General features: G+C 43.2%; 1 protein-coding gene across 1 annotated transcript in view; it reads left to right on the top strand.

Moving 5' to 3' along the window:
- The window catches only part of UBE2R2 (ubiquitin conjugating enzyme E2 R2), a 101614-nt gene extending 77104 nt beyond the window's left edge, over window positions 1–24510 (top strand). Inside the window, exons 3-5 of the mRNA XM_077816615.1 lie at window positions 6606–6703; window positions 15675–15809; window positions 20684–24510. Of these exons, the coding sequence (XP_077672741.1) occupies window positions 6606–6703; window positions 15675–15809; window positions 20684–20903 (453 nt within the window). The 3' untranslated portion in view covers window positions 20904–24510. The remainder of the gene's footprint in view (window positions 1–6605; window positions 6704–15674; window positions 15810–20683) is intronic.
- Window positions 24511–24515: the final 5 nt, after the last annotated feature.

Genomic DNA, 24515 nt, shown 5'->3' with positions numbered 1-24515 from the left:
GGCCTCTTCCAATCTGCCCTGGAGGAAAATTCCTTCCCGACCCCAAATATGGCGATCAGCTAAACCCTGAGCATATGGGCAAGATTCATCAGCCAGATACTACGGAAAATTCTTTCCTGGGTAACTCAGATCCCACCCCATCTAATATCCCATCACAGGCCATTGGGCCTATTTACCATGAATATTTAATTACCAAAACCATGTTATCCCATCATACCATCTCCTCCATAAACTTATTGAGTTTAATCTTAAAGCCAGATAGATCTTTTGCCCCCACTGCTTCCCTTGGAAGGCTATTCCAAAACTTCACTCCTCTGATGGTTAGAAACCTTCGTCTAATTTCTAGTCTAAATTTCCTGGTGGCCAATTTATATCCATTTGTTCTTGTGTTCACATTGGTACTGAGTTTAAATAATTCCTCTCCCTCTCCGGTATTTATCCCTCTGATATATTTATAGAGAGCAATCATATCTCCCCTCATCCTCCTATGTCCCTTCATCTTCAACCACCATTCCAGAGGACGTGTCCATGCTGATGATGCGTTCTGCTTGATGATAATCCAAAGCAGTGTCAGATGCCAAAAGCATCTTTGGGTCAAGTACTGTAGCTATCTTTAGAAATCTCACATTGGTACCTTCTTTGTGTTTTGTCAAGTCTGCAGTGAAAGTGTTCTTAAAATAAACATGCTGGTCATCATCTGAGACTGCTGTAACATGAAATATATGGCAGAATGCGGGTAAAACAAAGCAGCAGACATATAATTCTTCCCCAAGGAGTTCAGTCACAAATTTAATTGACACATTTTTTTAATGAGCGTCATCAGTGTGGAACCATGTCCTCTGGAATGGTGGCCGAAGCATGAAGAGGCGCATGAAAGTTTAGCAAATCTGGCACGTAAATACCTTGCAATGCCAACTACAAAAGCCTGCCATGCAAACGCCTGTTCTTGCTTTCTGGTGACACTGTAAATAAGAAGTGAGCAGCATTATCCTGTAAATGTAAACAAACTTGTTTGTCTTAGTGATTGGCTGAACAAGAAGTAGGACTTAGTGGATTTGTAGGTTCTGAAGTTTTTATATTGGTTTTTGAGTGCAGTTATGTAACAAAAAAAACTTACATTTGTAAGTTGCACTTTCATGCTAAAGAGATTGCACTTCAGTACTTGCATGAGGTGAATTGAAAAATACTATTCCTTTTGTTTAACATTTTTATAGTACAGTAATGAAAAAATACAACATGAGCACTGTCTACTTTGTATTCTGTGTTGTAATTGAAATCAAAATATTTGAAAATGTAGAAAAACATCCAAAATATGTAATAAATTTCAATTGGTATTCTATTGTTTAACAGCGCAATTAAAACTGATTAATCACAATTTTTTTGAGTTAATCGCGTGAGTTAACTGAAATTAATCGACAGGCCTAATAAAAACTAATCCATACTGAATAGGGAGTGGGTTTAGCTGTGGATTCACAATCCCCAAATCTTCATGCAGGAAGTGAGGGCATTACTTGGGCATGTGAGGATGTGCCCGTTCAGTTATCTGAATCCCCAAAGTTTTTTTAAACCCTTCTTGGGTTGAAGTAGAAGGATCTTTCCCCAGTAGTTGAAGGGGGTGGGGAATGGCATTCCTATAACTGAAGGAAGAAACTAGCCTAAAACTCTGTGTTCTTGTTTTTGGAGGTCATTGTTTGAGAAAAAAGTTTTTACTTTCACAGCTTGCATATATGTGTAACTAAGGACTATGAAGCTTCCTGAAATCAAAAGAATCTGAAGTAGTAGTTCAATTTGCTGGCAGTTGTGTGTACTGCAAGACTAATTGATTTAACATGAGGAGAAACTGGGACACTTACAGTTGCATGTGAATGTATGCTGCTATCAAGAGTGGACTGAATCCAGGTACGCAGACAAAAGGAACCAAATATTCAGTTGTTGCTGACGAACGCACATGGGGAGGTGTCAGAGACAGAGTTCTGATTACAGTAGTGTGAGGAAGACATAAAAGTAAACCTTAATTCAGTTATACCCTGCTAGGAATAATAGCTATTTTCTATATTGAGCTTCTGTTAGGCCATCTAGTCCACAATCTTGACAATGCTATGTTTAAGTCCAATTTCTAATGCCCCAAGCAATGCGGCTTCAATTTGCCATGAGAAATAAGTTTAAATAAGTCTGTTTAATACAACTAACTCTCAGGAAGTTTTTTTCTAATATTCAGTCTAATTTTTCCCTTGTATTACATTCAGTTATTTTAATTATACCCCATTACGCAATCCTCAGGTCCTTTCCATCCTCTGTTTACAGGTTTCAAATATTTATCATTTAAATGGGTTTAAAATCTCTTAATCCATACGGGCCCCTATTCACTTTTGTTCTCTGAACTCCCTCTCCTCTGTCTAAAGCGTGAAGCTGAATGTATGTGATGTGTTAAACTTCCCACCACTTTTGAGTGCTGGAAAGAAGAACTTCTCCTTTCCCACTCTTCTGTTCCACCAAATAGTTGCTAGTCTGAGTACGACTTGTGGGTTAGACCAGCTCACTCAATCACTCTGGAGGCTTTTTGCTGAGTTCAGACTCGCTTTGTTGAACTACAGCAGCACTGCACTCTGACACAAGACTTCAGAGCTGAAACTACATAAACAATAGAAAACACTAATCAAACCCTTGTGGGCCATAGGATTAATACAACATCTAGAAGCTTACATTTACTTGGGAAAACATTGCTGTAATAGGGAGGGACTGTCCAAGCCAGGTGACACTTTCCATTATACAAAATAAAATCTACTGCTGAGGAACTAACTTCGCATATGTGGCATTCCCTCCTGTACTCAGCTCTGCTGGCTTTCTCTAGTAGCTCCAAAGCAGTGGCTCTCAAACCTTTGTACTGGTGACCCCTTTCACATAGCAGCCTCTGAGTGTGACCCCCCGCCATATAAATTAAAAACACTTTTTAACACCATTATAAATGCTGGAGGCAAAGTGGGGTGGGGTGGAGGTTGACCGCTTGTGATTCCCGCCCCCCATGTAATAACCTCATGACCCCCGAGGGGTCCCGACCCCCAGTTTGAGAACCCCTGCTCTCAAGTGACTAAAACAGCCGCAAGGCATTACTTCCCTGACCAAAAGCGGAAAATATCTAACAACCAAGTTCTACCAGTTTTTAGGTGAGCATCTGAGCCTCTAGATGCTAAGAAGAAGCCCCCAGTGAGGCTGAAAAGATCAGTGACTGCCACCAAGGCATATTGGCAAACATTTCTGAATGGGAGTTCCACAGCCAAGGTCCCTGACCTGAGTGCTCTGCCAACCTGATTAGAACCCGTGAGAGCCCAAGTTGTTTAAGTTCAGATCCAGGAATGCATTTATGTCTGTGCAGGGTGGATTGATTTCTAAAGCCAAGTGATTTAAGTGACCAATTTCAGTCATGATTTAAACAAGGAAGCAGGAAACTTTTATTTAAATCTGTTTTAATCTTGGTTTGTAGTTATGTTCTTTTCCCTAAAGAGAGGCCGATTTTTTTTTTCATTGGTTGGTAACCATTAAAAGATGTTGCTAGGCAACTAAAGATAGCCTTAATGCTACATTTGGTGCTGCTCTTTGCTAGCTGGGAGGATACACTGTATTGATTGATTTAAGCAATTTTATATAGCTTACTTTACTCAGATTCTTAATTTTTATAATAGAAAAAGGTGATTGTGTGTTTTTAGTAAATTTTTAAAATTTGATTTGTAAAGCTGTATTTGGAAACTAAAAATGCACAAAAACAGCATTTTAAAATTTAAAACTTGTTGTTACTAAAGTTTCTTAAATATGCTGGATGCACAAACATTTTCAGAAAGTTTATCAAAACATGCTTTGCTTTAAAACTGATTTTTATTAAGCAAGTGAAGTACTAGCTGTAGTTAATGAATTGAGCTGGCTGATTGATTGTTTCTGCTTACCATGTCCTTCAAGATCTTAAAATTAGTAGATCTCACACCTAGTTTTTAATGATAGTTTGGAAGAGGAAAACCAGCTTTCCTGTTTTTGTTTTGTTTTGTTTTTTTTTTTTTTTTCCAACTCCTAGTTTTTCTTAACTTTTTTGAATGAACTAGTATTTGAACCTAAACTAATCGAATAAACTGAAATGAAGCAAGTATTCTTTCAGCAGCTGCAGAAGAGACTACTGCTGTCAAACAGTGGTTTAGCACTTAGTTTCTGGTCTCAGGTGCGTAGCCAGTGACTTCCACCAGTTCAGTTGTCTCACTTTGTCTTTAAAACTTGGTAACAAACATGGATTGTTTAAAGTAGTTTACGTTTAAAAATATTTAGTAAATCAGGGTCTTAATGCAGGTTGTCATAATTTCAAACTTAATTTAAAATATGTTTATTTTTATCTGCCTAAATCCACTTGTAACGTGTTTCATGCCAAAGAAGGGGGCGGTTATGCGAACAGGGAACATTACTGAGGGTGGCAAAAAACTGGGCTTTTCGTTGAGTTAATCTGAGAATCAGAAATGAAATTAAGTAACAAACTTCCTTCTCATTTTTTGAGGAAATGCCAAAAAAATTGATGTTCCATCTAATCATATTTAATAGGCTTTGCCTCCACTGAATAATGCCACTACAGTGTGAGTTCATCTTTGTGGTATGCCACAGGACTGTGGTGGTCCATAGTGAATCAGTGTTCAGTCTGTCCCATAGAAGAGATCACAAACCACAGGGCAATATAAAGCTTTAAATCCATGCATAGTTCCTATTTGTATCATTTGGAGTTGGGCCATAGATTAAAAGGACTATATGCCTGTAAGGGTGTAATTATGTGCTGCGAAAGTAGCTCTTTCTTCCTCTGGGATGCTGGGAGGGAGCCTGTGTAACCCTCTGAGAGCATCTCTTCTGTTGCTCTCCTCTGCATGGTGCCAGAGCCCATTTAGGAGTGCATCATGCTATCTGGTCAGTTTACTCTGCTCCCAATGAGGAGCACTGCTGTGATTCCTTGAGTTAGGATAGAATGCCAAACTCAGCTGAGCACTTCAGTATGGGAGTGGTGTTCAGTTCCTCATGACAGGAAGTGAGCCAGCTTGGATGAGGGAGCAAATGTGAATGGTCTCATGTTTACAGACTTCTTTTGCAGGTGTGTGACTTCTAGTTGTGGTGATCTGAGATCTTAACCTGTACTTTCAAAAGTTTCATATTGTAATCCCTCTGGAGTTTTCGCTAACCGAGAGAATAATGCCATTTTATACTTCCTAAAATTCTCGGTAGTCCCCTCATGTTTTATTCTCTCAAAAGGAAGCAAAGTAATGTAAGTTTATGAGGAGGCCACTGTGTTCTCATAGGGATTCAGTGATTTAGCTGGATATTTCAGTAGCCATTTGGAGCTACATAAAACTTCTTGTCATGCCTGGGATTCCCTGTGACTGCAGTTGACTATTTTTATATCAGTCGCCTTATAAACTGTAGATTTTTGGGGGACTTACGTGACTTTTGGTATTTGTTACCTTCTGTCTTTCTTTAAAGACTGCAGCAATTCAAAATGGTTAAACATCTTGAATAGAAATTGCAGTGTTGTGTAGCAGGGTGGATTGTTTTAAATCAGATCACTTAATGAGTGGTTTTAATCCATGATTTAAATCAGTAAGCAGGAAACTTTGATTTAAATCAGTCTTAATCTTGTTTTGCATTTGTTTTTTTTTAAGTTATAGTAGACCCTCAGTTACGAACACTTCAGGAATGAAGAATGTTTGTAACTCTGAACAAAACGTTACGGTTATTCTTTCAAAAGTTTACAGCTGAACATTGACTTAATACAGCTTTGAAACTTTATTACGCAGAAGAAAAATCCTGCTTTTAACCATCTTAATTTAAATTAAATAAGCACAGAAACAGTTTCCTTACCTTGTCAAATCTTTTTTTAAACTTTCCCTTTTTCTTTTTCTAGTAGTTCACTGTATTTGGTGGTTTTTTCCCTCTCTGCTGTTGCCTGATTGCATACTTCTGGTTCCTAATGAGGTGTGTGGTTGACTGGTCGGTTCGTAACTATGGTGTTCTGAGATTCTACTGTATTTTCCTAAAGAGAGGTTGATTCTCATTGGTTGGTAGCCATTAAAATATTTTCACTTGCAACTAAATATAACCTTTACACTAAATTAGATTCCTCTTACTTTTTTTTTAAAAGCATCCACCCTGTTGTTCATTAGTCTACTTCTTAGCATATGCGCAGCGTGCCTCAGGTGGCATGTGACCAGGATTCATCACCAAATTTGGTCCGCTGGTTAGATTGTTAGCTTCCCCGGCTTGGGTCGGGTACTGATGGGGAGTGCAACGTGAATGCTGATCCAGTTTACGCAAACTGCAAATTTATGTTGTCTTTATGCACAAAGGCCTCCACTTGAAATATGTAAAATGGCTAAAGAAGAACTTGGTGGTGTTCATGACCCTGTACAACTGCACAGGTTTGCCGTACTTTACTGTTTAATAAATATTTTGATCTTTCCTTGGGTGAAATTGCCCAGGAACTACCAAGTGGCTGAAAGCTCTTGGTCAACCAGTCCTCAAGCGTGGTGTTCCAAATTGTTAGTGCAATAATACTGCTAATGTTTACTGAATCTTTCACCTCTGTCTTGCAGAATGGAGATGTATGTATTTCAATTCTTCACCCACCTGTAGATGACCCACAAAGTGGAGAACTGCCATCCGAAAGGTGGAACCCCACCCAGAATGTCAGGTAATAAAATACAGAACCACTGACTCCACAAATGTAGACCTTATGAAAGTTCTCTTGTGGTCAGTATGTCCAGCCGGACCATAGCCTGTCTTCCGGCCTTCGATGGAAATGGGACAACTGGCTTGGCAACAATCTCTAAAAATGGCTCATCTGAATCTGACAGAAATAAGTATCTTAAATTGGAAAAATAATCTTCTAGTTAGTTACTGGAGTGCAGTGTGCTCAGATACTGTGCTGCCTTGTTGAGATTTCCACTCTGTGTGGTGACGTATCATTGTTAAAATTTGCTCAGAGAATAAACTTGCTGTCTCAAATTTAGACTAGCCTTTCCAAATCCACACTGTCCTAAACTACCATTCTACTTTAGAGTAAATACTCCACTGAGATACCAGAAGTAGAAAAGACCCATCTTTCAGGATTTGTCTGCAAACTCATTTACTAACATTTGAGATTTGTCCTGAGGGATTGTGCAACTAAAAAGGGTAGAAAGATCCTCTTTAAAAGGCATTTCTGTGGCCTTCTATCTAGTCCTGGTGACAGACTAAATCAAGCAGGGGGACCCAGCCTATGGGCTGGAATTTTGATGCCGGTGGCTTATGCTCTCTGCTTATACCTTGGGCCTTTTCCTGCTTTCTCCCCTGCCTTTCAGTATTTGGCAATCTGTTGTCCTAAGCAGATGGTTGCCAGGTATTTCCCCTTGGTGCCCAAAGCTGAATGAGTCACGAGTTGCCAAAAGCACTCCAGGCTAACCAACGCTTTCCTTTCTTTGGGCAGGTCTATGTTTAAAAAGCTGCATCTGCACAACTGTAGCACTTTAAGGAAGATGCTGTATGCCTGCAGCAGAGAACTCTCCATTGGTGTAGTTAATCCACCTCTCTCAGAGGTGGTAGCTGTATTGACAGGAGCTCTCCTGCTGACATTGCGCTTAGTTTGGTATAACTAGATTGCTCAGGAATGTGGATTTTTCAAACCCCTGAGTATCCTAGTTATACCAAAGTAATTCTGTAGTGTAATCTACTCTTTGGAAATCCTAACGCTGTATAGCCTCTCTTGAGTTTATAGTGCTCCATGCCACAATATGCCTCTAAATGACACTTGCTTTATGTACAATGGTGAACCATGCAATCAGTGGTAATAACTATTTAGCTACACAGTGGAAAGAATTCTTGCTGTGATTTAAGAACTTAGAGTAAAGCTTTATGCTGTGTTTATGTTTCTGTCTTATTCACAACCAAAAGATAAGTTAAAAGTAACTCTCTCTAATCTGCATTATGTTTTTAGAAAAGTATCAAAGTGGAAGTATACAGTGTTTACAGTGTTACTTATTACTGAACAGTGATTCCCCTATTTCAGATCTTGCTCTATCCCTTGATTTTTTTCTTTTCTATTTTTGTTGGTAAAGTGTATTGAGGTCCCAGCCTATTGGAGGGAAGTCTAATTTTTGGAAAGAGTCAAACAATGACACTATATAGGAGAGTTTCTGCCTTGATAGCTTAAGTAGCCAAGTGATGGCACTTTTGCTGTTGTGATACTGAGGGCATAGAGCTCTGTCTCTCTATTCCTCAACAGTTTCTTCACTTACAATTAGCTTTCAGAAGATTGTCTCCTAGATCATGATTTTAAGCTCTGACTAATTTTGGTTTTGTTAATTTATCATTAGAAAGAGCTGTTGTCTAACCAAATGCTTTGGCAAAGAGGAGATAAGGAAGGTTCCTGACCCTTAGGGCAGGTCTACATTACGAGGCTAAGTTGACCTAATTTCCGCAACTCCAGCTATGTGAATAACCTTAGGTTGACTTATTGCGGTGTCTGCACTGTGCTGGGTCAACAGGAAGAAAACTCCAGTCGATTTACCTTACACTTCTCGTTCTGGTGGAGTACCAGAGTTGACAGGAGAGAGATCGGTGGTCGATTTAGCGGGTAGACCTGCTAAATCAACCCCCAGTGGATCGATTGCTGTGCATGGGTCCCCCGGTAAGTGGAGACAAGCCCTTAGAATAGGCTAGCAAGCCACAGTCTGCAAGGTGCTGAAGTAGAATGGTCTTGGCTGAAAACGGCATTGTAATGAACCAGTGATTTATAATCCCAACTACATATATAAAATGATGGGGTCTAAATTAGCTGTTTTCACTAAGAAAGACCTTGGACTCATTCTGGATAGTTCTCTGAAAACATCTGATCAATGTGCAGCAGCAGTCAAAAAAGCTAACAGTGTTGGGATCCATTAGGAAAAGTATAGGTAAGACCAAAAATATATAATCCATGATATGATCACATCTTGAATACTGCGTGCAGTTCTGGCCATCCCATCTCAAAAAAGATATATTAGAATTGAAAAAAGTACAGAGAAGAGCAGCAGAAATCATGGGTATGGAACAGCTTCTGTATGAGGAGAGATTAAAGACCTGGGACTGCTTATTTTAGAAAGGAGACAACTAAGGGAGGCTGTGATAGGTGTATAACATCATGAATGGTGTGGAGACAATGAATAGGAAAGTGTTATTTACCCCTTCACGTAACACACAAACTAGGGGTCATCCAATGAAATTAATAGGCAGCAGACTTGAAACTCACATAAGGAAGTCTCCTGACAATATAAACTATCTCTGTAATCCCTGCTGCCTAGTCATTAGTTGGCAGTGTACTTCCACTGTGGGATCTAGAGTATCTTCAAGAAGGATTTAATTCTTTCACTCCTAGAGTAGCTGTTCTTCATGTCCCTTTTGAAAATGTAGAGAAGACTTAGACCACTAGAAACATTAATTTTGTTGACGTTCTTACCATACACCACCAGGCAGGTGAGAATAACCAGATATTTGGTAGTATTTCTCATTGGTGACCCTCTGGGCCAGTACTTAAGGTACACACTTAAGTCAAATGAGCTTTGCTGGTTTAGTGAGGGTAGAATATCTCAAGCCACTTCCCCTCATTCTACTTCCTTGAGAATCTTATAGGCACTATCCTAGACCATGTCTTCGCTACAGGGACTATCGCCATGTAGCTACATCACCGTAGCTATGTCAGCATGACCTTGTAGTATAGACTCAGCCTACAGTGACAGAAGGGGTTTTCCTATCGCTGTAGGAACACCACTTCCTCAAGCATCGGCAGCTAGATCAACAGGAGCATTTTTCTGTCGTCTAGCTGCGTCTCAGCTGGTGATTAGGTCAGTATAGCTATGGTGCTAAGATGTGTGTCCCCTATGCAACAGGGACACACTAGTGTTAGGCCCAACTCTTCTTACAATTAAGGCAGAGTGTCTGGAGAAGGGCACACACAGTTTGAAGTCAAGAGATCCTGAGTTCTAATTATGGCTCTGGTTCCTGTGTGGCCTAGGGCAAACAGAAGAGTGGGCAAATCATATCAATCTGTAAAAATGGGGATATTTATTAATGTCTTAGGGGTGCTGAAGATGGATTAACATCTGTACAGTGACTTGAACAAAAAGCCTTGGACCAAGGTATTCCTTTGGACAATAGACAATAAGAATAAAGCTTGTCTGTGCAGGAGATGGAACTTTCTCCAGTAGTGATCAGAGACTGGAATGAACTCTTCCAGAAACTGACCACCTTTCACTCCCAGTGCAAGGCTAATTTCCTTTACCTTGCATTCAGAGAAAGCTAAGGAGTGACTTGATTACAGTTGAGAAGTTACGTACAGGAGGAACAAATATTTAATAATGGGCTCTTCAGTCTAGCAGAGAAAGGTATAGCATGATCCAATGGCTGGAAATTGAAATTTAGACAAATTAAGACTGAAAACAAGGGATACCAGTGAATAACTAACCATTGGAACAATTTACCTCGGGGTTGATTCTCCATCACTGACCATTTTAAAATCAAGATTGGATGTGTTTGTAAAAAATCTACTCTGAATTATTTTAGGCAAGCTCTGTGGCCTGTGTTGTACAGGTCAGACTAGATCACAATGGTTCCTTCTGGCCTGGAATAAATGATCATGACATCTCCTTGATATTTCTAATAAGAAGCCATATAATTGTTGGACTACCTACAGGTTACCACCTGTAGGTAGTCCAATGTATTTGGTAGTCCAGTGTGTTTCCTGTTGCAACTGGAAGTTCCTGTAGTGTTCCATATATCGCAAAGATCCAATGTGTTGCACAACTACTATGCCATCTGCCTATATACACATCATATACAGGGTTTATTTTTAAAGTAAGATGTGAAAAGGAATGACTTCCATCTATCCATCTTTTTTCCTATGGAATGCTGACACCCATGTGGGTTGTCAATAATGGGGATTGAACTTGTGATCTCTGGATCTCTACTGCCTGAGCTAAAAGATCCATGTCTTTTAGCCAAGGCTGTAGCAAGCTCATCAACTTCTGGGGCCTAGCTACCACTAGAGGGAGACAGTGCCACACTGTTTGTGGGTGTGGCTTGTGGTTTATGTATCTGGCTGGTCTTTATATTGCTGCTATTTTGAATCCCTACTAAATTGTAACACTTTCAGAATAAGCCATCCCAGAGCACTGATGGTGACCTGTCTGACATCGGTATTTTCAAGAAACATATACCATACTTGAGACCTAAGTGAACAAGCATTTACCTAGGAAACACGTATCCCAAATACGTAGTTATAGGCAGTGATGAGCTGCCAAAATCTTAACAACCGGTTCCCTCCTCACCCCACGAGGGGGTCGTGGCCCTCCCTCCCCTGCCCCCGGGACTCCTGCCCCATCCAACCCCCTGCATTCCTTGAGGGCCCCCCACCGGGACCCCTGCGCCATCCACCCTGTCCCCTGACTGCCCCCAGAACCGAGCAGGAGGGTCTCATGGGCTACCGTAGTGCCCCACCCATAAGAGCCAGAGGGACCTCCCTGGGGGGTGAGGTGGGGAGTCCTGGCAGCGCTTACCTGGAGCGGCTCCCGGGAAGCATCCAGCAGGTCCCTCTGGCTCCTGGGGCAGGGGAGCGTAGCTGGGGGGGAGCAGGGGGAGCGGCTGCTCACCCCACTGATCACATCAAAATTGGTGCCTTAGGCACCAACTCCACGGGTACTCCGGGGCTGGAGCCCCCACGGGGAAAATTTCGTGGGTGCAAAACACCCACCGGCAGCTCCCCATCCAGCTTGCCTCCGCCCCCCGAATGCGCCGCCCCAGTCTGCTTCTCCGCCCCCCCCCCCCCAGCTTCCCGAGAATCAGCTGTTACCTGGCACAGCACAGGCGGCCCTCCTCGCACCCCCCACCCCAGCTCACCTCCGCTCTGCCTCTGCCTCTCTGGGCCTGAGCACGAAGCCACTGCCTGCTTCTCAGCCCTCCCAGGCTTCCTGCGCGAACAGCTGATTCGCGGGAGGGCGGAGAAGCAGAGCGGGGCGGCGGGTTCAGGGGCGGAGGCAGAGCGGAGGTGAGCTGGGGATGGGTGAGGGGTGGGGAGCTGCCAGTGGGTGCTCTGCACCCACCAAATTTTCCCTGTGGGTGCTCCAGCCCCGGAGCACCCATGGAGTAGGCGCCTAAGGCGCCACTTTTTGGCCTCTCAGGACAACCGGTTCTAAAAGGGCTTCTAAATTTAGCATCTGGTTCCAGTGAACCGGTGCGAACCAGCTCCAGCTCACCACTGGTTATAGGCATAACACTGAACACACTCTTGGACAGTAATCTATACCCCTCATGGTAACGTTTCACTCTTTAGAGCAATATAACTAGCAGATATGACTTATTTCTTGAGTTCTGTAGATGCAAGTGTTTAGGCACTGTTTTCTCAGCTCTTGTCTTTGGTATCTCCTGCTATCTCAGGGGAGGCAAACTTTTTGGCCTGAGGGCCGCATCAGGTTTCTGAAATTGTATGGAGGCCTGGTTAGGGGAGGCTGTGCCCTAACCACTTGTGCCAAAGAGGGTTGGAGGTGACATGGGGGCACAAGGGAAAGAGTTTTGGGACAAGGGCTGCAGGGGGGGTCGGGCACGGTAGTGCTGCGCCCGCATGGCTATGCGCGCCTGGATCGAGTCCTCTTGGCGTTCCATTATGCTTATCAGCCGATCCCGTGCTTTGCTGCCAGAGCACCGCGCTTTTGTGCCGGTACTCCTCATTCTGCTGGCAGATCCTCCTTTCACTGTCCCGCCACTCTTGCCCTTTTCAATTTTTCATTACTTGAATGCTGCATTACTTCATGCAAAATATCTTCCTTGCTTCTACGTGGCCTCTTTCTAGTTCTTTGGAGTCTTTCAGCCGGTGATAACACGGACGGCTGAGATCTCAAGTTTCAGAGTAGCAGCCGTGTTAGTCTGTATTCGCAAAAAGAAAAGGAGTACTTGTGGCACCTTAGAGACTAACAAATTTATTTGAGCATAATCTTTCGTGAGCTACAGCTCACTTCATTGGATGCATTCAGTGGGTTATCCATAGCTGTTGGCTCTCAAAAGCTTATGCTCAAATAAATTTTAGTCTCTAAGGTGCCACAAGTACTCCTTTTTCTTTTTGAGATCTCAAGGTTGCATCTGTAAAGGCAAAATGCAACACTTAACAGAGGCAGCATTGTTCACACCAGACAGAGCAATGATTCCCCCGTACTTAAGGGCAAGCACAGTCTACAAAGTAGCATAATTTGCCCGTCCCAAAGCAAGCGCACATAACCCACGGGAGCCCCAAAATGGTGAGTAAGCACAGAGTCAAGGGGGACTGATTCTTTCATGGCTGGGGTTCTATGCCTTGGGGAGAACCAACAGCGCACGGGGCCCCTATACTGAACACTGTCCCCACATTTTCCACAGGAGTTTGTCCCGGAAGATATCTCGCTGCTGAGGGTGACCTGGGAAGCAAGGGAGGGTCTTCTACCGCAATGCAGCTTCTGCCCTTCCCCATATGCAGCTTGCCTGTGTGCAGCAATGGTCCCCCCCCCGCCCCTCACAGCACAGTGGTGCGGACAAGTTAGCCTTACTGGGGCAAGGACCACAGTGGTTCTCCCAAGAAACCTGCACAAGCGCATTGCCCAAGTTCTCAATGAGACCTTTGAAGAGATCACTGAGGCTGAAAATTGCAATGTGAGAGAGCACATCAATGCCCTATTCTGCATCTAGGCATGCATGCAGCCCTCACCCCAAGAGCCTGCACTGAATAATTTTACTTCCCAAAATAAAAAGCTGCTTACTGGGAACCTCCTCTGATGTTTGTCCTTCCCCAAGCACCGGCCGCTGCAGCTGGCTACCTTCCTCCTGGCTTGAGAACAGCTCCTGGCTGCATGCATCTAGGGATTCCAGGGTGTGTTCCTCTGCCGGAGCATGCTCGTTCCCGCTTTGCACCTCCTCCTCCTGCCTTGTTGAACTGGGCTCTGAAGTGTCCATGGTGTTACTCTGAGTGGAGGTGGGTTCGGCCCCAAGTATTGCGTCCAGCTCTTTGTAGAAACGGCAGGTCGCAGGGGCAGCACCGGAGCGGCTGTTTGCCTAATGGGCTTTGCGGTACACATTCCGCAGCTCCTTCATTTTAATCCTGCACTGCTGTGCGTCCCGATCATGGCCCCTTTCCATCATGTCCCTTGATATCTGCCCGAAGGTATCGCAATTCCCATGGCTGGAGCGCAGCTGGGACTGGACTGCTTCATACCCCCCAAACACTGATGGGGGTCCAGCACCTTGCCATTGCTCCATACTGGGGATCATCTGGCACGTGGAGGCATGGTCATGTGGAAAGATTTGCTGAAAGTACTCCATGCCTGGCTGAGCAAACAGGAAAGGGATTTTCAAAATTCCCAGAGAATTTAAAGGGTGGCTCTGACGGTTGGTCACCTGAGGGCAGGGCAGTAGAGTTCAAAGTGATGACCAGAGTGGCTAGAACAGGCATTGTGGGACACTTCTGGAGGCCAATCAGAGCGCATTAACAGACCAGGGCGTCCACACTGGTGCCGCGGCGCTCCAGGGGGGATGCACAAAAACGTTATTCCACTCGCCGAGGTGGAGTACCAGCAGCGCTCTAGCCACGGAGTCAGAGCGCTCTTCGTGCCTTGCCAGTGTGGACGGGTCGTGAGCTAGTGTTCCTGGGGCTCCTTCAATATGCTGTAACTCGCAAGTATAGCCAAGCCCTTAAAGCAAATACGTTTGTTCTCAAATTCTAAACTCTTTACGCCAGGGACTCTGGCTGTGCAGGTTTCTGCTACTATCTTATAACTGCTTAGGCAGTAAAGCACACTGGTGCTGACAGCCCCCACTATCTCGGGTTTGGGGGGGAATTCAGCACCAGTTTGCACAGGCACCTTGACGCTTTCTCCTTTCAAATCTTCGTGGTGGAAGATCTTAGTGCGTCATTCGTGGAGTTGGTCAGATAACTTTTTGACAAATCACCTTTTTATTGGAAAATGCAGATTCCTCAAGACCTCATGGGAACTTATCAGGTTAAATGAAACTTTAATCGGGAAAGTTTGACTCCTGTTTGGAATTTCTGGTCAGAGACCACACGTCTGCCATTATAGCCAATAGCTCAGTAGTTGGGGCACTCACCTGGGACATGGGAGACCCCCGGTTCAAGTTCCTACTCCAAATCAGGTAGGACTGGAACTTGGGTCTCCTATATCCCAGGTGAGTGCCCTAATCACTGTTCTGTGCGGTGTCTCTCTGGCATTATTTTTTGTTGTTGAAGAAAAACTTCAAAAGGTCTTGGGTCCATCCCAGTACTTAACAGGAACAATTTGCAGTCCTAAATATTTGCTGGATGGGAAAACTCTTTCCCCACGAGTTTTCATTCTACAATCTCTCCAGTGAAACAAATTCCTGTTTGTTCTATACCACCCTATTCCCTCCACCTCTAAAATGCCTGACTAGTGGTGGTGTGAGCACATAAATCCTGTCATGCTGTTAACTCTGCTTTCATTTCAGCTGTGGGGTGTGAGTTTGCACTTAACTTTATTCCAAGTCTCAGCCCTAAACGTGTTCCTAAAATGGCAGCCTTAATTCACCTTCAAGACTTCTACCATAGCTCCATGAATGCTTAGCGCTGACCTCTCTAATGTTACTTTTTTATTTTCCAGGACTATCCTACTGAGTGTAATCTCCTTGCTTAATGAGCCCAACACCTTTTCTCCAGCCAACGTGGATGCATCAGTCATGTTCAGGAAATGGAGGGACAGTAAAGGAAAAGACAAAGAGTATGCTGAAATTATTAGGTAAAGTCTTGTTTGGGCAGGAGACATTGCAATAAGAATTCAGTTTGATGCTTCACACATCTTCTTAAAACCACTTATTTTAAAGTTTCTTGATGAGCTTGATGCTAACAGAGCTAGACGTTGAAGGGGTCATGGAAAATTACAATAGGGTCATAAGAGCAATGAATGAAATCATTGGGGGAATCTGCTTCACATCTTAGATATGTATACACAAATGCAAGGAGTATGGGGAATAAACAGGAAGAACTGGAAGTTAGCACATAAACTACTGGAATATTGGGGTAGAGTGATAGCTTCTTCAGGAAGTGGGAGAGGAGGTGGTGTTGCATTGTACATCAAGAATATACACGCTTGTCCTGAGGTCCAAAAGAAGGTGAGAGGCAGACTGGTTGAAAGTCTCTGGGTAAACATAGAAGAGGCAAGAGGGTCACGAGGGGTGACTTCATGGTATGGATCTACTGTAGACCAGCAAATCAGAAGAGGAGGTGGATGAGGGATTTCTAGAACAAATAACAGAAATATCCAATGCACAAGGCCTATTAGTAATGGGAGACTTTACTAATGGGATCTTCCCCGACATCTGTTGGAAAAGTAACTTAGCAAAACACAACACGTCCAATAAGTTCTTGGGGACAACTTCCTCCACTTTCTGAAACAAGAAGTAACCAGGGGAACCATCATGTTAGACTTGATTCTGACCAACAGGGAGAAATTGTTTGCAAATCTGAATGTTGAAGGCAATTTGGGTAAAAGTGCTCATAAAATGGTGGGTTTCATGATTCTAAGGAAAGGAAGGAGTGAAAGCAGCAGAATAGGAACAGTGGACTTCAGAGGAAAAAAACCAGACTTTCAGCAGACTCAGAGCTAGTAGATGGGATTCCATCAGAAGAAAATCTAAGGGATAAAGGTTCAGGAGAGCTGGCACTTCCTCAAGGAGACAATATTAAAGGTACAACTGCAAACTATTTTTCCTGTCTTCCCTTCGCATTGGAATAGAAAAGGCCAGTATGGCTCCATCAGGAGCTCTTTAATCTGAAAATCAAAAAGGAATCCTACAAAAAGTACAAACATGAATGAATTGCTAACGATGTCTACAAAAAAAATGGCACAAGCATGTAGGGACAAAATCAGAAAGGCTAAGGCACAAAATGAGTTACACCTAACAAGGGACATAAAAGCCAATAAGAGGAGGTTCTTTAAATACATTAGGAGCAAGAAAAAGATAAAGAAAACTGTAGCTACTCTACTTAATGGGGAAGAGAAGAGCTAATTACTGATGCCATGAAGAAGCTGGCATGTTTAATGCCTATTTGTGTCCGTCTCACTAAAATGATTGATTAATGACCAGATACTCAACACAATATCAACAAGGGGAAAGGAACACAAGCCAAAATAGGGAAGGAATGAAATAGGCTAAAGAATATTTAGGTAAGTTAGATGCATTCAAGTCAGCAGGGCGTGATGAAATTCATCCTAAAATACTTAAGGAACCAGCTGAAGTAATCTCAGAACTGTTAGCAATTATCCTCCATGAGTTCTGGAAGATGGGTGAGGTCCCAGAAGACTGGAGAAGAGCAAACATGATACCTATCTTTTAAAATGTAGGAATGAAGAGGATCCAGGGAATAAGACTAGCTAGCCTAACTTCGATACCTGGAAAGATATTGGAACAAAATATTTAGTAATCAGTTACTAAGCACCTTGCAGGTAACCTTTATAAGGAATAGCTTGCATGGATTGGTCAAGAACAAGTCATGCCAAACTAACCTACTTTCCTCCTTTGACAGGGTTACAGGCCTAGTGGCTGGGGGGGAGGGAGGGAAAGCTGTCGATGTGATATGTATTGATTTTGGTAAATCTTTTGACCATCACATGACATTCTCATAAGCAAACTAGGAAATGTGGTTTAAATCACACCTTAAGCTGTGTGCACAACTGGTTCAAAGACTACTTGGAGTAGTTATCAATGGCTTGCCGTCAGACTGGGAGGGCGTACCTAGTGCTGTCCCATAGGGGCCAATCCTGGGTCCAGTACTAGCCAATATTTTCATTTTGACTTGGATAATGGAGTGGAGAGTGCCCTTATAAAATTTGCAGATGACCTCAAATTGGGAGGGCTTGCAAATGCTTTGGAGGACAGGATTAGAATTCAAAATGACCTGGACACATTAGAGAATTGGCCTGAAATGAACAAGATGAAATTCAGTAAATACAAGTGCAAAGTACTACCCTTATGGAGGAGAAATCAAATGCACAACTACACAATGGGGAATAACTGTCTAGACTGTAGGTAGTAGTACTGCTGAAAAGAATGTGGGAGTTATCTGGATCACAAATTGAAGGAACCAACAACTTGATGCAGCTGCAGAAAAAGTGATTCTGGGTTGTATTAATAGGAGTGGGGGAGGAGTGTAAGATACAGGATGTAATTATCCTGCTCAGTGAGGCCTCAATGGGAGTACTTTGTCCAGTTCTGAGCACCACACTTTAGGAAAAATGTGGACAAATTGGAGAGAGTCCAGAGGAGGAGAACAAAAATGATAAAAGGTTTTGAAACCTGACGTGAGGAAAGGTTAAACTTGGTATGTTTAGTCTTGAAAAGAGAAGAGTGGGGGGCCACGGGGGACCTGATAAGTCTTCCAATATGTTACGGGCTGTTACAAAGAAGATGGTGATCAACTGTTCTGCATGTCCACTGAAGGCAGGACAAGAAGTAATGGGCTTAATCTGCAGCAAGGGAGGTTTAGGTTAGATATTAGAGGAAAACTTTCTAACTACCAGGGTAGTTAAACTCTGGAACAGGCTTCCAAGGGATGGTGTGGAATTCCCATCATGGGGGGTTTTTCAGAATAGGTTGCACAAACACCTGTCAGGGTGGCTTAGGTGTACTTGGTCCTGCCTCAGCACAGAGGGCGAGATTTGATGACCTCTTCAGGTCCCTTCCAGCCCAGCACTTCTAGGATTCTGGTCAGATTCAGATGTGTGTTTGGTTTTTTATTTGATAGATTGGACCAACTTCTGTTCGTTTAGCATCTCTTGTACTAATCAGTTCCATCTTCTATGTACTGAGCTGTGACACGGAGTACCTTTCCCAGACCTGAAGCAGAGCTCTGTGTCACTTGAAAGCTTCTCTCTCTCTCCCCCCAACAAGTTTGGTCCAATAAAAGATATTCTCGCCCACCTTATGTCTCTGATATCCTGGGACCACACTGTTTCAACGGCACTGCAAACGTAAATAGTCACTTCTAACCTGAATATCTCTGGAAGCTGTTACTTTAGCTCTCTTTAGAAGGTTAATCTTAAAGCCATTTCTCTGCCTTGGTGGCAGGAGCCCCTGCTAGAGCACCCTTAGCATGCTGTTGAAGCTGACTGCTGGCACAAAAGGGTCAACATATCTTCTTTTGACTGCTTTCCTTTGTCAGATTGTATGAGTATTATGCCAGAACAAAGTCCTTTGGCCATTAACAAATCCCCATCTGGATCATTCTCTTTGCACATTGCTTGTGTGGCTGGGTGAATGGTTCATTACTCATGTAACTTGGTTAATTCCATGCTTAATATATTCACTTGAGGTTGCACTCCTGACCCTCTTGTATTTTTAAATGCTGTTTCTGTCCTGTAACCTTACTTAACAAAATCTGCAGTGCATGTTTGTGAGCTTGAAGAATCTGTTTTAAAATCCTGCCTGTCTTTCGTTTAGAATGTTGATTCTTAGAAGTCCCTCATTCTGTCAAGTCACTAGTCACTGAAGAACCCTAGTAAAGGCAGTGCTTTCAAGAGCCTTTTTGAGTACTGGAGGAATCTCCCTTCCCCAGGTGATAGTGACTAGACATGCATGGAGCCATGTCTGTTTTTATTTAGGGCACAGTTTAGGAATATGTTGAGAGTTCTGGATTGGAACTGATGACTGCCGATCATTAAATCAGCCTCATAGTTGCATAAGTGTTGGGGCAAGATCCTCTGCCTGTGTACAGTCCTATAGCACCAACTCACACCAGTTGAGGAAACGGCCCCCCTGCTGTTAGGGTAAAACGTCATTATCTCATTCTTACACCATCAACCCTTTCCACAGTGAAACATGCGGATGGCCAACTGTAACTGGGAGCGTGACGCGTCGTCTCTTAAAGGCAGTACCCTAGTTATCAGCTGGCTAATCTTTCGGTATTTCTGTAAGAGGGAACTGTTTACACACTCACACTTCCAAACAGTGTTGCTAGAAAGGACTGGATAGCTGTAGTTCAAGGTAGCAAACATTTAGCCAACTGGATTTTCAAAAGCACTTGGCAATGACTTAGCTCTGTTTGCATTTACTTCAGTGGGAGCACAGCAATGCTAAGCGCTTCTGAAAATGCCATCCTAAGTATAGCTGGATAAAACTTTTAGTGGAACTTAAATGCTTTTGGAGAAACTTTGAAACTGTAGCCACCAGAGGAAACCATTTGATGTCTTTTTTATTTTTATTTTTTTAAGGACCCCATTTTGGAAAGAGGAAGATTGATTAATTAATGCAATGAAACTTGGGCTACCTGTGACTAGCTTATGCAAGTCACTAATATTGGACCTTAAAATACACTATCTTGTGTTGCTGGAGTTTTGGAAGAGTTTACTGGGACTGATAACAATTTGTAACAACCCCACACTAGTGACTGGAGGAAAACAAATTTGTGGTTTAGCTTCACTTGCTATGCTTTTGACTCAACTGCTGGCTTCCTATGGAATGCATGTGCTGAAATGGCTTCATTGTCTCTGTGCCAGGGATGAGGTTTATGTTGGTTCTTGGAGATTGCTCTGCAGGTGTTTGGCAGGAAAAGCTACAGCCCTCTTGGAATCCAAACCTGTGATCACATTGCTGCTTTCTCTTCTCTACCTTGCAGGAAACAGGTTTTGGCTACCAAGGCTGAGGCAGAAAAGGATGGTGTGAAGGTCCCCACTACACTGGCAGAGTACTGCATCAAAACTAAAGTGCCTTCCAATGACAACAGTTCAGATTTGCTTTATGACGACTTGTATGATGACGACATTGATGATGAAGATGAGGAGGAGGAAGATGCCGAGTGTTACGATGATGATGATTCTGGCAATGAAGAGTCGTGACCTGCTCCCTACATGCCCCTGTACTGCCCTGCCGATTCAGGCCAAAAGGGAGCAGTGGTAACCTAGCAACAGTCCAGCAAAAAATACACCAGGGGAAATCAACAACAAACTCTTGTCTCCTGATCTATGGATCTCTGTTTGCTCTTTTTTATGGACCTCTTATATATATAGAGAGAGAGAGAGAGAGAGACCCTTCACAGAATGTCTGAATTCTTGCATTCTTAACCCTTTCATCACTGTATTATGATTTCTTTTTTTAAGGAAGAAACTCCCCCTCGCGTCTCTACGAAATGTTCACAGTGAAACAGGTTTGGTCTGTGTTTAAATACTTTAATTAAACACAGTCTTGCATCGAGATGTTTAATGTATTTAAAGCTGGAATGAACCCATTGGAAGTTGGGTCCTTGGGAGTTCACAAATATTGCATTTACTGGGAAGAAAAAACAAAAAAAACCACACAAAAAAGCAAATTGCCAAGGTTTAGCTGCTCCATTTACAATAATAGCGTGTGCACATTTGTGTAGCTTTGTGGTGGTGGTTTTTTCCTTTTTTCAAGGCTTGGGTTGGAGAGTGTAAGCTACTGTGTAGAGCTTGATGGAATGTGTTACTGAAAGGTACAGTATTCCTTTTCAGCCTGTTCTAGTTAGGAAGTAGATAGCCCCTGGAGCCTTGCGCCCAGAGGGCAGAATCAGCTGCCTTTTTACAAAGTGTATGATATGAACCCTAAAATAAACACTTAACACTTCACATCTGTACAACTGAGCCCTGGGTGACTATTTATTTTTTCAGACTGGTTGGGGTTTAGAAATCACTATGCAGTTTGTTAGAATGCTGCTGAGATCTGCTGCTGGCTCCCATTGTTGGGAGGGAATCGTGAAAATACCAACTTAAATCCTCTCCTTCAGAATGCAGAGTTGGCCCCCTTAAAAGTGGTGGCAGGTTTAGTCTGCCAGTATTAGCCCTAGGAGCATGTGTTCAGTGTCTAGAATCTGCCGTTTTCAATAAGCTACTACACCTTTGGAGAGTCTAGTCTGTGCGTTAGTCGTAGCTGCCAGTTGCTCTTCTCTGCACCCTGAATACTTACTGTTGACTTTTAGCATCTTCCTTTGTTTGTTTAAATGGGTAAGACTAGTTGTGGATTGGCAAATGATAGCACCTCCCGAGACTTGCTCTTGTAGATTGTGAGCCTTGAGGCAGAATCCAAAATTCCCTTGCGCAACACAATGCGCTCACAAGAACTAGAAATACCAATCTGGCCTTCCCCAGGCTTACCAGTGGACAGACTTTCTGAATCGACCATCAAACCAAGCCTGTCCTCATTACTGGAGAGGGAAAGGGGATCCTGATGACAAAGCTTTGCTGTGGTCACATAGCTCTCAAATACTGATGCCAGCTTGTTCATGGCTGAAGAGCTGTGACAAAGAAGTGCATGAACCCAGATGGCTGGAGCTCTGCGAACCAGGATTTGAAGTAGTTGCTGCTAGGCTTTCACCATGTTAACTGGGTGGTGTGCAAAGTCCAGGCAGTTCAGCAACTCAGAAATCTCCTTCATGTGCTGGGGAGTTTTTGGCAGAAGATCAGACCTATCATCCTCAAATTTCCAGCAGAATTTGATTGCTTAACCTGGTTGCCATCACAAATCCATTGTAAAGCACTCTTGTGATTTGGCTGCAGTGTGGCACCCTGAGTTGGCCTTTGGGACTATTTTTTGTCCACTGGTTAGGACAGCATTTCACATGTACTGAGCCTTTCATCACTTCAAGAACCTACTCCAGGGCAGTGACTCATAGCCTGTGTGGTGCTGTTCTGGCTTCAGTGGGAGTTTTGCCTATGTTGGGGGAGTAAGACCCTGTCTCCTTTAATGACATCTTGGTTGCCCCCTTGCTCTCAGGGTTTCCAGTGGTATATCACCACCTTTCACTAACCCTGCCTCCTCAGAGTTGATTGGCTTGGGAAGCCTTCTAACTTGTTAATAAAGTGAAAGCTGGGAGTGCTGGATCTGTGAGCACAAAGGCTGTGACTTCCTGGTATCAGAAGAGCAGATATGTCCCCTTGGGCTGGGAGCTGATTTTATTTAAAAAAAAAAAACACTGAAGTAAGGTGCCAGCTGTTTGGAATTGAAAGCAGTCCAGCCTCAAGTACAAGGAAAGAGCAGGAAAATTTATGCCAGGGACTGGGAATGCAGGGTTCACTTCAAAAGGTGGGTTTTTTTTTGTTTAATGTTGGTTAAAGCCTTTTTTGCTGATAGAAACCAAAGGAAAACGTGGCTGTTCCTTTCTGAAGGCTCCACTGTGTGATCCTATCAAGACATTCCAGGACATGGTATGAGAGACCGTGGCGCCAGCTTATTGGTGGGGAAACCCCCTCCCTGTGCCCCATGGCATGACCAGAAAAAGCACCCTGTTGTACCTTATTGATTTAAAGGCAGCCTCCTACCTAAACTTGCATCCCTTCACCCATGTCCTCACGCTGGATACGAGAACCTCAGCTTGCCTGCCTGTACGGCATTTCCTTAGGCGCTAATCAGTACCTCTCCTTCAGCAGCCAGATTGAGTTCTGCGGAGTCACATCAGGCTTTGCCCACCCTCCTCTCTAGGAATGAGGGATCTTTTCCCTGCAGCACTTTTGGAGTGAGCAAATGGGGCTCCTGCATGAGGCATGTAGTGTAGTTACCACTAAGGCAAACCGTTGCAGCCAGAAACACATACTTCCAGATCGAGCACCTGCAGGGTACTAGCTTCTTAAAAACCAATAGGAATGTATACAGTGCAATTAGATCACAAGAACCAAGCGCATATCCCTTGAACTCCTTCATGGGAATAGTTCTTGGGGAAAATAACTGTTCCCTCTGAGGCAGCCTAGGGAAACTACCCTCACTTTTTTTGGTGTGGTGATGGTGGTGAAGGGGATGGGTGTGACTTAAGATGGGGAAGCAAACAACCCAATCAATGCAACACCCTTCGTGCTGATGACTTGGTTTGAAATGAGGATACTGCATCTTTCAGGACCTTTTCCTTGTACTTTGACCGTCTTCACTGTATACTCTCCAGTGACTTGTATTCTCAAGCTTGGTGTTGTAAGATGCGTTATGATTCTTCTGTTACCCTTTATTTTATTTTTTTTAAAAAAACCTGTTCCAAGAGCTCCTACATTAGCCAGATTAACTTCTCTCCCCCTCAGTCCCCTGCAGTGTCATTGCTTGTTGACTCGCTGGTTTCCTTTTCAAGGTACAAATAACCGAAGTATGACTATTTAAGAGATTATGAGGAAAAATGTGTACCTGACCTGTGTATTCTTTTCTTAACCCCCCCCCCCCCCAAAATCCAAACCAATGTTGAAGTTTACATTTATAATTCAAGTGCAGTTTTCAACCATTCTGAAACCAGCAGGGTGCACTAGATTTTCTTAGTAGTTTTCTTAGCTGAAAATCCTGGATGTTCTCTCCCCAACCCCCCTTTTTTTCCCCCTTCTTCCCCCCCCAATATAATTTACCAGAAAGGATTAACTGATGCATTTTGTGTTGTCTTCCCCTTCAGTAGTTTATTTTGTCTTTTCTGCACATCTGTCTACTAATAAAATGTGAAATAAAAATATCCCTGTATTGTTACTTCC

Source organism: Eretmochelys imbricata, chromosome 5 (genome assembly GCF_965152235.1).
Source record: "Eretmochelys imbricata isolate rEreImb1 chromosome 5, rEreImb1.hap1, whole genome shotgun sequence".
Classification (NCBI taxonomy): domain Eukaryota; kingdom Metazoa; phylum Chordata; order Testudines; family Cheloniidae; genus Eretmochelys; species Eretmochelys imbricata.
The sequence above is the reverse complement of the archived record's forward strand: the minus strand, read 5'-3'. Positions and strand labels throughout refer to the sequence as shown.